The sequence below is a fragment of the Condylura cristata genome, unplaced genomic scaffold (assembly GCF_000260355.1).
Source record: "Condylura cristata isolate star-nosed mole 26May11 unplaced genomic scaffold, ConCri1.0 scaffold00032, whole genome shotgun sequence".
NCBI lineage: Eukaryota > Metazoa > Chordata > Mammalia > Eulipotyphla > Talpidae > Condylura > Condylura cristata.
In genome coordinates, this window is record NW_004567133.1 from 12717607 (window position 1) to 12729898 (window position 12292).

The 12292-nt window shown below is 50.7% G+C and overlaps 1 protein-coding gene across 1 annotated transcript in view; it reads right to left on the minus strand.

Annotated features, from left to right (window-relative positions):
• The window catches only part of LOC101627135 (chromosome unknown open reading frame, human C16orf45), a 74678-nt gene that overhangs the window by 4890 nt on the left and 57496 nt on the right, over nucleotides 1–12292 (minus strand). The window contains exon 3 of the mRNA XM_004692110.2: nucleotides 1455–1528. Coding sequence (XP_004692167.1) covers nucleotides 1455–1528 — 74 coding nt within the window. The remainder of the gene's footprint in view (nucleotides 1–1454; nucleotides 1529–12292) is intronic.

Here is a 12292-nt window from a genome sequence, read left to right on the forward strand (position 1 = left end):
CTCCAGGCCCCACCCACTGTCTCCAGGCCCCACCCACCTGCCTCCAGGCCCCACCCACTGTCTCCAGGCCCCACCCACCTGCCTCCAGGCCCCACAACTTGCTGTGTGTGTGACACTTGTGCCTGCCACCCACCTACTAGCCAATGAGAACCTCCAGTTTGCCAGCTTCCCCCTGCCTGCTGGCACCACCCACCTGATTCCTAACATCTGCCTGCATCTGCTGGTGTAACCCTCCAACTTGCCTCTCATGCCCCATACTGCCCTCAGCGCAGGCTCCCCCATCTGTCCCGTGGCCTCCTGGTGGCCTCCTCCTGCCTGGCCTGTAACTCCTGTCACAACTACAAGCCCTCACTGCAGCATCAGGCCTGGCCTAATGCTCCAGCTCCTCACTTCCCAGCTGTGTGGCTGTAGGTGTGTTCCTCAGTTCTTCTAGGCTGCCAAGCTCCTAGTACAGATAATCATAAAGTTGCAAATTTAAAAAAATATATAATAGTTTATTTTTACATCATTTTGTGCCTTTTTTCATCTCAGTTGTAAATCTCTGTGGACTTCCTACCACCAATTCACCTGTGTGCCGTCACCATAGTCCTGTGCACTTCCCCCTCCCCCATTTTTGATCCCATTTCCCAATCCACCCCTGAGTTGTTGCAAGTTTTAAGAGATAAACCAATTAAACACTAGGCCCACTGCCTGCTGCATCATGAGCTCATGAACAGTCAGCTATTCTTACTCTATGCTCCTGTTTTATTTTGCTTCCTTAGGTGAAGGGACCAAATAACTATGTCCTGAAGGATGGGTATACATGTTTGGTTGATGGTGATGATGATGATGATGACAACGGTTTATTGAGTAATTACTATAAGATGAGAAGTGTGCTAGGCACTTTGCGTGTTTTGTCCCTCAATCAGACCCACAATGACCCTGCAAGATAGACATGATTATTGCCCCAACTTATAGATGAAGAAATGGAGATCTGGAGCAGCAACTTCCCAAAGTAATGTTACTTAATAAGTAGTAGATCAAGGTTTGAGGACAAAGGTAGAGCTCATAGCCACCACACTATTTGCTCTCCACAGGATATCAATGCTAATTGCTAATGTTTACTGGCCTTTTATTTTGGACCAGGTATCAAGCACATGGCTTACATTATTTCATTTATCACAAGGAGATTTATACCCAGTGGTCTAGGCACTATTAATATTATTACCCCATTTTCAGAGGAGGAGATATTGAGTCTCTGAGAATTACAGTCACCTGCCCAAGGTTAAGGAGGTGATCAGAATGAGGACCTGACTTGGCTCTGCCCGATGTGGAAGTGCATTTGATCCCATGTTCAGGACTCACTCATTGCAAGAATATGACTGGCTAGGAGGAGGGATGAGCTCTGTCTTCTGGACCTAAGGGGTGCTAATGAAACAGGGGAGGGTTCCTTGGGGTGGGCTACTCATGGTTACCTGGGATGGCGACCAGGTTCTGCAGCTCCTGTTTCAGGTCCATGATGGCGTTGCAAAGCTGGATGTCATCCATCCTGGGGAGAAGCCATCACAGTACAACAGGTTAAGTTGCCAGAACACTCACTCCCCTCACACCCCACCCTAGTGTAAACAAAGAGGGCTGGTTGGGAGGCATTGACCTTTGCAAAGATGATGCATGCTCTTGATAAAAGCATCTATCAAGAAGAAAAACAAAAACTGCCCATTATCCCACCACTGGGGAATGATTAACCACCGTAAATCACAGCTCCTTCCTGTTTCCTGTGTCTTGCACTTGTGTGATACATTAGTGAGCATTTACTTTTCTCTGCTATGTTAAAATTTTTTTAAAAGATTTATTCATTTATTCATATAGAACTGGGGTACAGGCCAGAGATGCGGAGGGTGAGAGGATTCACCAGAGACAGAGCGGGGAGCAGAACAGGCAGATCGATGAAGTACACTGCTGAGGGGAGCAGCGGGCGGGTCAGGAGAGGTCTGCCGCGCCATGTGGTCACCTCCTGGGCAGGCGGGAATCGAACTCATGCGGAAGTGGCTTTAGCTCTCAGTGCTGTGCTTTAACCCGCTGTGCCACAAGGGAGGGCCACTATGTTAAAATTTTTAATGTTATAGAAATTCTCAACTAGAGAAAATCTCCCTCTGTCCTTTAGAAATAACTGTTATCAACAGTTAGGTATATATGGCTCCAGATTTTTTTTAGTATTAATGATAATACTACCATATATGACATCATCATGGCAGAAAAATATTTTGTGATATTTTAAAAACTTAATGACATTTCTTGAGCATTCCACGCAGTAAGTACATGCAAATTTCATTTTTAATGGTTGCATAGTATGCCACTGTATTGGTTACTGGTGATTTAATTATTACTGTATTCATAGATGTTTGGATATTGCCTGATACACATTTCTAAAATAAATTCATAGACATAAATAAGTCCCTAGAAAGATTAATACCTAGAAATGCAACTACTTGGCTAAGTGAAGTAATAAGAACACTTGCTAAGAGTAGGAATCTACATATTCCCCCAGAAGGGAAGTATGTTCACTCCTGTCTCTCGGTGTGGTGGTTCACAGAATGGACATCATGCATTATGATTTTGCATGTGTCTGCTACGATATTGCCCCAACTTGCTGTAACTATGTGCAATGACTGCCTCGGATTCCATCAAGTAGATTTATCAGGATGGTTTTAATTATGCCCTTGCTTTGTATATCTGTGTTATTTTGGAACATCGATTCATAGTCATATAAAGCTTTTCCTTTCAGGTTGGGTTATTTGGGAGGGGTCTTTAGATTTTCAGAAAGAGAACTGCTGAGTACAAAGGGCTTGACACATTGATGGCTGTTGAGCTGTCGCTTCTGTGTGTGTGTGTGTGTGTGTGTGCACATGCCTTCATTCTGCACATCTATAGGAGCGCTACTATATCTGTCAATGTCGGGCTCTGAGGATGCAGCAGAGGGAACAAGTCCCTGCCCTCCTGTACTGATACTTTGGAGGTAGAGACAGAAGGTAAACGCAAAACAACGGCCTGTCAAGCTTTGTGGAGTAGAGTGAAGCAGGGGATGCTGGGAGTGGAATGAGCAGTTTGGACGCATTCTCCTGTTTGCTCCTGAAAAACACATCCCAGGAAGAAACCGAGGGAGCAGGGATATTCTCAAGGGGCTTGACTTGTCCACTCAGTTGATGGGGACAGGTCACTGTCTGAGTCTACAGATCTTTCTGAGACCTTCCGCAGTGACTCTGTCAAGACCCTGATTTGAGGTCTCCCTTCATTACCATCACCCCTTGCCTTTGCTGGTCAAAGCCAGCCCACAGTATGCACCCCAGTTCCGGCACCCCGGCAGTCAGGACATGCAGTTAGGGGGCACCTGCTGCAGCCTGCGTCTCCTCTGCAATGGCATGGCCCCCCCGTTTCCAGCTCTGGCCGGAATGTCCTAGCAGGTGGCAGCTGCATGCAGTGAGCCCGGAGGATGTGCCAGAGGGCACAGTGTTCCCGTGGGCTCCTACTGGCCGTCATTCTACTGGAGGGGCTCCGGGTTCCTCTTCCCAACAGCACGGAGGCCAGGCTACCTCCGTGGGTCTCGGTGAGTGCAGTGTTGGTCCCTGGGGACATCTGGGGATGCCAGGAGCTGTAACTGGTTGTTATAACTGTCTCTGTGTGTGTGAGTGTAGCTTTGTTACTAACTCTGGTTGGGGGGAGCCCTGGGGTGCGGCTAAGTGTCCTGCAGTGCACAGGACAAACTGTCTCAACAGGAAATTGTTTAGCCCGCAGTGTTCGTCATGCTGAAGTTGAGAAATCTTGGGGTAAAGCCACATCATTGACAGGTACTTCAGTGATCATTTTTGAGGAACAAGATGGCAAAGAAATAAAAGAGAGAGAGAGAGAGATAATGGTTAGAAGCAGGAAATTGGGCCCAAAACTGCTCAATTCGAAGGGGCCAGTGGCTTCTCTTCCGAGACTTGTTTTCCATGACTTTAAAGCGGCCCTGGAGCAGCACCCCTCTCTGGGGGTGCCAGGCTCTGAGCTGGGTCTCGGACGCTCAGTAACTGGCATCTGCTAGTTTCATACGGATGAATACTGTGTCGGTTAGAGAGAAGCAAGAACAAGCAAGAGGGAAAGAAAATGGTGTGAACATGTTCAACCTTCAGAAAAAGTTCAGTCGAGGACAGTCCTCTAAGAAAGTTCTAGAACAGTCCTAGTAGGAAACTAGAAGAGGCTCCGTCATGCTGAAGTTCATGACAGTAAGAACAAGGAACCTGGAATGATGCGTCAGCTTGACCAGCGAGCCTCCAACACCCAGGCCCAGGGCTTCACACCTGGCCTCCTCGCCCAGGTGGCCAGGTGAGGCGGCCAGGAGGGGCCCCTTGGAAGGGCATTCAGCTGGGCGGGGTGCATCTGACCCCTCTTGGAAGGCGCAGGACTCCAGGGGATCCCCATCAGAACGGCTGCTGTTCTCCTGGTTTCTCCTGCCAGCATCGCGCAGGGTGCCCTCTCCGGCATTCACACATGGCCCAAAGGAAGACCGTCCGTTCCCAAACTGCTCTCCTCGGAAGCCCAGCTGGCAGCACCCAGGCTTGCTGGGTCTCCGAGCAGCCTCCCCACAAAGGAGTTTGTACCGACCCCAAGCTGCCTCGCAGAGATCCCCCCTCGCTAACAGCCAGGGCTTTGCTCCCTGGGGGCTGGAGGCATTTAAGGCTTTCCTATGTGGCGGGCACTGTCCTCAGCGTTTCCTGCTCAGGCACTCGTCCAGCTCCTCACAGCCGCCCTGAGCCCAAGCCGTTTACCAGCATCGCACACAGAAGAGACTGGCCTGAGTGCAGGGCCTGTCTGTAAGTGGCATTTGGGGTGCAGCCCCACTCTGCTCTCTACCGTGGCATCTCCCCTTCCTGTGGCTGCGTGAGTTTCAGACAACAGCATCGGTCATGAACCAAAGCGACCCTTGCTCCCCACCGCCATCCTCCAGGAACCCCGATTCATTCAGGAGTCAGCGTCCCCAGAAACCCCCATGCCCATGGGTGAGATCTCCCAGCTCCGTTCTGCCTCCTACAGCAAGACTACCCTGTAGATGGGGGGGCTTAGACAGCACCGGTCTCCGGGCTCTGAGGGCGGGAAGGTAAAGCTGCCAGCCACTGTGGGCCTGGCGAGGACCTTCATCTTGGTTCGCAGGCAGCAGCCCAAGAGAAGATGGCCGGCTGTGTCGTCACATGGTGGAAAAATATCAGCTCTTGGGCCTCCCTGGTGGCGCAGGGGTTAAGTCTCAGCACTAGGAAGCTACCTGCAGCCACTGCAGCATGAGTTCTAACCCCAGCCAAGGAGGTGACCCACATGGCACAGCAGACCTCTCCTGTCTCCCCGCTGCTCCCCTCAGCAGTGTGTTTCAGTGGATCTACCTCTGTCTCTGGTGAACCCTCTCATCCCCCATCCACATCTCTGACTTGCCCCCTAGTTCTTATATCATAAATAAGTAAGTCTTTTTTTAAAAAAAAAAAAAGCATCTAGGGTCCTCCCTGGTGGTGCAGCGGGTTAAAGCACAGCACCAGGAAGCTAAAACCACTTCAGCATGAGTTCGATCCCCGCCTGCCCTGGAGGAGACCACACGGCACAGCAGACCTCTGTTGACCCGCCCGCTGCTCCCCTCAGTAGTGTACTTCGTCAGTCGCCTGTTCTGCTCCCCACTCTGACTCTGGTGAATCCTCACCGCCCCTGCACCTCTGGCCTGTACCCCAGTTCTATAAGCATAAGTAAACAAATCTTAAGAAAACATCTCTTTCACAGACACAGGTCCCATTCAGGAACCCTCTGCCCTCACAGAGGCCCCACTTTTAATGCAACATGGGCGATCAGGGCCTCAGTTCATGAATCTGTGGGCCGGCATTTAATCCACAGCACCAGTCACGGTGATCACATTTGCCTTCGCCGCCTTTCCCCGAACTCCCTGCAGCCAGCGGTCTCTGTGAGATCCGCTTGGGACCCAGGACGTGTAAAAGGAAGCCTGCTCAAGGACAAGATGATCCCCTTGTCTTGGGGTCTTGGAGTGATCCCCTCACAGCCCGAGGCCCCCCCACAGTCACTGCAGGGAGACTGCACAGGACGGAGAGAAAAACCTGAACCCTGGAGACATCACGAACCCCCGCCGGCCCCGGGCCTCCTGCATCTGGTCTGTCTTCACCTTCAATTCTCTGTATAACTCTAGTAGCGTGTCTGGGACGGTGCCAGCGCTGGCTCGCAAGTCCCATGTCCTAGAAAACCTCCAACTTCCAGGAAAGCAGGAGGGCGGGTCACCCAGTCAGACGCTGCTGGCCAGCGGCTCTGTGCTGGCAGCTGAGACCTCGTCATTGATGCTGTGTGTGGATATGTGCCTATATCCAACCACCCACAATATGCCATGCGTATGCTGATACCACCTCAGGATAATGATCCAGTGCCATTAAATCATGTTGTTCAAGAAACATTTAAATATTTCATGCAAAGCCCTTTTGAAGCTTGGCTGGAACTTTGCATAAGTCACATTAACCCAATTCTCTGCATGATTGGTCTGAAGCCTGGAAATCAGACTGGGCTGCTGCCAGCCCGTTCGGGAGAAAGATGTCACCTCCGAGAATCTGATGAATGCCGGAAGGAAAAGAGCCAGGCGAGTCACCCTGCACCCCAGTTTCTCCATGACGGGCGATGAGGAAAATTGGTCACTTTACCAGTTTGGGGCGTGATGTGTCTCTGTCAGGATAATAGTGTTCTGCTTTATAAAATGTCTTTGAAAATGACACGGTCTGGAAACTAATGGGAACCCAGCAGAGACCAGGATGTGAAGCAGAAGCAGTTACCGGAGGAAAAGGTTGACTTGTAAAAATATTTCCTTGGTGCCTTCTCTGAGCTGGGCTGATGGGCATAGGTGCGGAGAGGTAAGGCCGGTCTAAGAAAGGGCGCACTGGCCTGGGAGACAGAGCCCGGGCCTGCGTCCAGGTCCCACTGCAAAACTCCTCTCTGATGAAAAGAAAAATTTTCCCTGGACACACTGGGCTTCAGTTCTCGGTGGACACACCACACAGGCACCCTACCCTTAAGTCAATTCTCATACGCACTGCCCAAATTTAGTACAGACCCCACCAGCTCAGAGCTCACCCCAAGACTGCTCCCCACTTCAGGTGCCAGTTGCAAGTGGGGGCCACCTATAGTTCCAGCCAATTGACTATAAATCGAGGGTTCCTAGGACCCCGCTCCTCAGGTTTAATAATTCGCTGGGACTGCTCAAAAACGCAACCTTTACTTGCACTTATTACTTAATCATGAAAACGTTACAAAGGGTCTGGGGAAGCAGCCAGGTGCAGAAGCTCCCAGGCCACCACGCTGGGGGCTGGGGGTGGGTTTCCATGCCACCGACCTGGACATGGGGGACACAGGGCTGAAAGTCCCAAGCTTTAAACTGAGCTTGGTCTTTCTGGTCACCATTGTGAAGCTGCCCGGGCCCCAGCCCAGCACACCCACCTCACTGGCACACCGGAGAGGCCTTTCACAGGACATTCCTGCATTCCTGGGGCCTGAGAACCAGGGAGCCAGGGCCAGAGCCCAAAGTGGTAGACGAGCAGCTCGATTAGGACCGCATCAGCTGGGAACTTCTGAGCGCCTTGGGAGTCCTGTATCAGCAACGGGGAAAGCCCACTACGTTTCTTATCACACCACGGAGACTTTGGCCAAGACCTGCCTCTGCCCACATCTCAGATCGGGGGTTCTCAGATGCCCAGAGCCTGTTCTGCCAGCACAGGGAAGGGGCTTGGTGTGGTGTCCACCAGCCTGACCTGAGTGTGCCCTGTCTCCACTCTACTGCACCACACAAGCGTCACCCTGCTGTCTCCGGTCTCTGCCTCACCATGGAGAAGGGGAAATGGGGTACATGGAGCAGCATAGGGCAGACAGCCCAGGGTGCACATGAGGTACATGCATGGGAAAGGCTACTTCAGTTCATCCCTGCCCTGGCCGGAAAGGTCAGGCTGTCAGCTGACAGACGCTTCTGGAAATCTCAGCCAACACTCCTGCGTCAAAGGGTGAGTCTCACTTCCCTCTGCTGGTTCAATTTCCTCAAACCAGAGAGTACTGAGATGATGGATGATGCATTGCTTTAGTGTTCACTGGATTCAAGAGCGTAAGTGCAGAAGAAGTGTGGAGAAGTCTCCAGGGGGGACCCCGGCCTGGCCACTTCTGAGCATCATGCAGGGACTGAGGGATGAGGTGACCCATCTATGCAGCTGTCTCCTTTGGGACCCCTGGTGGCAGGCTCAGCCACTGGTCTACTCCCTATGTACCAACTAACTTCTCCTTGGTTGTCTCCAGAACCCCATTCCTAGATGTGACACTCTCTTCTCAAAGATTTTCACCTCCTTCAATCACGATGTCCTCTCCTCTACTCCAGGGGGTTCTGGATGGTGTCTCTTTTGATTCAAAGAAAATAACGAGCACAAAATGCTCCTCAGACTGAACACGTGAGGTTTGGAGGGAAGGGTTCCTTGGCTTCAATAGTTAGAATGATGGGGTGGTACCTCTCCATAGCCCCCCTGGAGAGCTCTCTGTTGACGAGGTCCCCAGGAGGTGAGGGCTTGAGAAGACAGAGAGAGGCCCGGGGAGATGTGTCACATCCGGCCAGTGTATGGACAGGATGCAAAAGCTGGGAATTTGGAAACATATACCACGAGCCTTAGAACACTGAACTCTTTAGTCCAGTGGTTTGATTCTTAGACTTTCATCCTATGGAGATGATTAAGGACACCATAAATATCTAGCTATGATGATTTGTGATACAGTCTTATTTGCAAGAGCAAAAAAGCAGCAAGCCACTTAAATATGCACCAATGGCAGAGGACTGCTGAAAGAAACGATGGTGTAGATGCCTCGTGGAATTCTATACAGGCATGAAAGATGATGCTCAGAAGAGATGTTACTGATGTAACAGAATAAACCATAGAAACACTAGATGATAAACACCCAGTTTTGCAAAGTTCACATGCCTAGAAAAAAAGAAAGATTGCTTTCAAAATGTAACCTGATTATTTTGAAGGAAACGTTTTCTTCTCTGTGTTTTAACATTTTTGTTTTTATAATATGCATCTACTGGCTCGATGATTTAAAAGTATTTTCTGGGTTTTGTTTTAAAGGGCCACAACTCCTTTCTAGGGAGCTGACAGGGGCCAGTCTCGGGTCCCTGTAGTCACTGAGGCAGTCCCTCCGTGCCCCCGTCTCTACAGGACCACATCCAACCAGTTCCACACTAGCAGCCCACCTGCGTGCCTACGTGACTCCCAACATGAACCCTACAACACCCGCTCCTTCCTTGCTCAGATCACCTTTGTTTGAGAAAAATTCCTATGGGAACTTCAAGACAGCCCCAGCATCTTCTTCTGGAGCCTTCCAGATGCTTCCAGAAGGAGTCAGGTCCTCTTCTTTCATAGTACCACACTCCTTTGTCATACCACAGCTCTTCGCCCTAAGGGACCCCTAGGTGTTTACACTTTACCCTAAGTAGACGGCTCCCCCTCTCAGGGGGTTTGCATCTCCCCTCTGTGAGTCCAGCACATCGCCTGTGGGGATGTGGCAGGTGGGGAGTGGGGAGCATACACCACCCTGGATTTTTATTGCAATAAAATGTCAAGACTGCAGTGCCAGTGGAAAATTTTCAGATCCCATGACAGAGACTCGCGGAGGGCAAGAGCATCTATCAGAGGCAGTGAATCACCCCCAGAGAAACCCAAGTAAGTGTCCGCAACTCAAGTGAGCCTGACTTCACCGCTATTAATACGCTTTGGGTTCTGAGGTCTCTCAGCATTTGGGCTTCCTTCTCTGGTACCTGCTGAGTTCCAGCCAGTGCAGCGTCTCTCCTGCAAACTTCCTTCCCATCACTCTTTCATGCAGATGCTAGCAAAGGCTAACGTTCATGTCAGCGGAAACCTTAGGGGTTGGACATGGGCCCAACACCATCTCCTTTCGTCCTCACAATCTCTAGAGCTGCTACCATCACCTCCAACTTACAGGAGGCTCAGCAAGGCGGAGGAAGTTACCCCAGGTCACACAGCTGGCAAGGATGGAGACAAGACTCGAACGAAGACAGCCTGACTCCAGCACGCCCACAGTGCCGTGACAGCACCCCAGCTGGGACAGCCACCCAGCAACTCCCCTTCTCTGTGGCCCCATCTGTGTAGTCAGGAGCCTCTAATACTTCCAGGCCGAGGCAGTTCTGAGCATTCTGGGGGAATGGCTCCACCCCACCCTGTCTTTCCCACTAGCTCTCAAAGCCACCTTCAAGTTTTGAAAATGTTTTTTGAGATGGGTAATAGACGTTTCCCTGTTTCGTATCAAGCACAACATACAACTCGCTAGAAAACCGAGTGATTTTCATTGATCTGTGTCGCCCAGTTTCAGGAGAAACCCCGAGCTGCTGCTGCAAAGGCATCTCCGAGACAGACTCCCTGGGGAGCCCTCCCTGCTCCCAGCTCGCTGAGGGCGGAGCAATGGCAAACCTGTTGCTTCCTTCACCTGAGCAGCTAAGGGCTAAGAAGGAAAAAAAATCTTAGCAACTTGGGACTGAGACATCATGAAATTAAAAAGGATGAAGGGAACTTCCAAAACGAGTCACGGGCTGTCGGGAGTGCAGAACTGCACCTGTCCACCAGCTTAGCAGCCTCTGTAAGCCAGCGCCAGACACCAGAATCAGGGCAGTGTTTTGGGGGTGGGTGGGAAGCAGGACCGGGGCTCTGGGAAGCTCCTGCGGGCTGTCAACTCCAGCTTCCGAGAGGACACGCTCGGTCATTGCGGCAGGCGTCCTTTCCCTTCGCGAGTGTTTCTCTCCCCTGCCCTTTAAATAATCTTATGAGTTGGCCAGCAAGAGGCAGTTCTATACATCACACAACTCTGTATTTTTCTCCCACATGAGGCACTCTGTGGCTTGTCCCAGTGGCTATTTCCGGAGGATCTCAAACAAAAGCTTTGCTTTCACTGGCAGGTGAAGTTCTGACTTGTTCCTGAACTCTTGTTAACAGAACACAGTCTGTGAGCCCCTGACCCCAGGAAAACTGCCCTGCGCCATTTCCATGGTCCAGGCCACAGAACCCACACTCAATTCAGTCTGGCTCCTACCCAAGCCCTGAGCATCCTGCCCAGAGCGTGATCCCTGCCCAGTCACCACCCACATCTGCCATCAGACCCACTCACCCCCAGGTACAGACAGGCTGTGATGTGATGATAGGGAAATTGACATTTAAATCGGCCTCGTGCTTATTCAGCGTGAGGCCAGGTCTCCTTGTTCACAAGCAGCGGGCATGCTCTGCTGGACACCCCAGAGTGGGCAGGAAGGAGCCCCAACATGGGCAGGGAAGGAGTATGATTACCGTAGCTGCTGATAACTATTTAATAGCTGGCTGGAAAGCAGAAGACTTGGTTTGTGTCATTTGCCAGTTTTTAAGGTTTAAATACTCCGGCCCTGGCAGATTCAGTGTAAGTAAGCTGGCAAGATTTCTGAAAGTCTAACATCACTGACTGCAGTTAACAGATGGACAACTTTGGGGGTGCCTCTTCAGTGTTATTTAACTATTCATTCAACATTTACTTGGAAGAGCAGTTGAGCACTGTGTGTAGAAAAGGTGACTAGTGGGATGATGGTGATGGTGATGCTGATGGTGACGATAATGATGGCAGTGGTGATGGTGGTGGGGATGGTGGTGATGATGGTGATGGTGGTGATGATGGTTATGGCGATGCTGATGGTGACGATAATGATGGTGGTGATGTGAAGGTGGTGGTGATGATAATAGTGATGATGATGGTGGTGATGGTGATGGTGGTGATGGTGGTGATGATTGTGATGGTGGTGATGATGATTTATATATTGTTTATTTAGAATTTACTACCTGCTAGGCATTAAATGCTTTATACAGATCATCTCAATCCTTATAAGAGTTACAATGACACTTTGATACAATGACACTTTGATCTGATTTCTCTTTTATAGATGAAGATCGTGCAGCTCACTCCGAACCACATTAAGTAGTTAGCTAATGGTGCAACCCCAGTGCTGATCTAAATAGTTTGACGGGGTGTCCATATTCAGGCAGTGAGGAATCTCTCTCTTTTTGTTCCACATATTTCAGTTCTGTCACCAACTCAGCATAACTCTCTTCAAAAAATCAAAAACCTGGCCCTCCCTGGTGGCGCAGTGGGTTGAAGCGCAGCACTGAGAAGCTAAAGCCGCTTCCGCATGAGTTCGATTCCCGCCTGCCCCGGAGGTGACCACATGGCGCGGCAGACCTCTCCT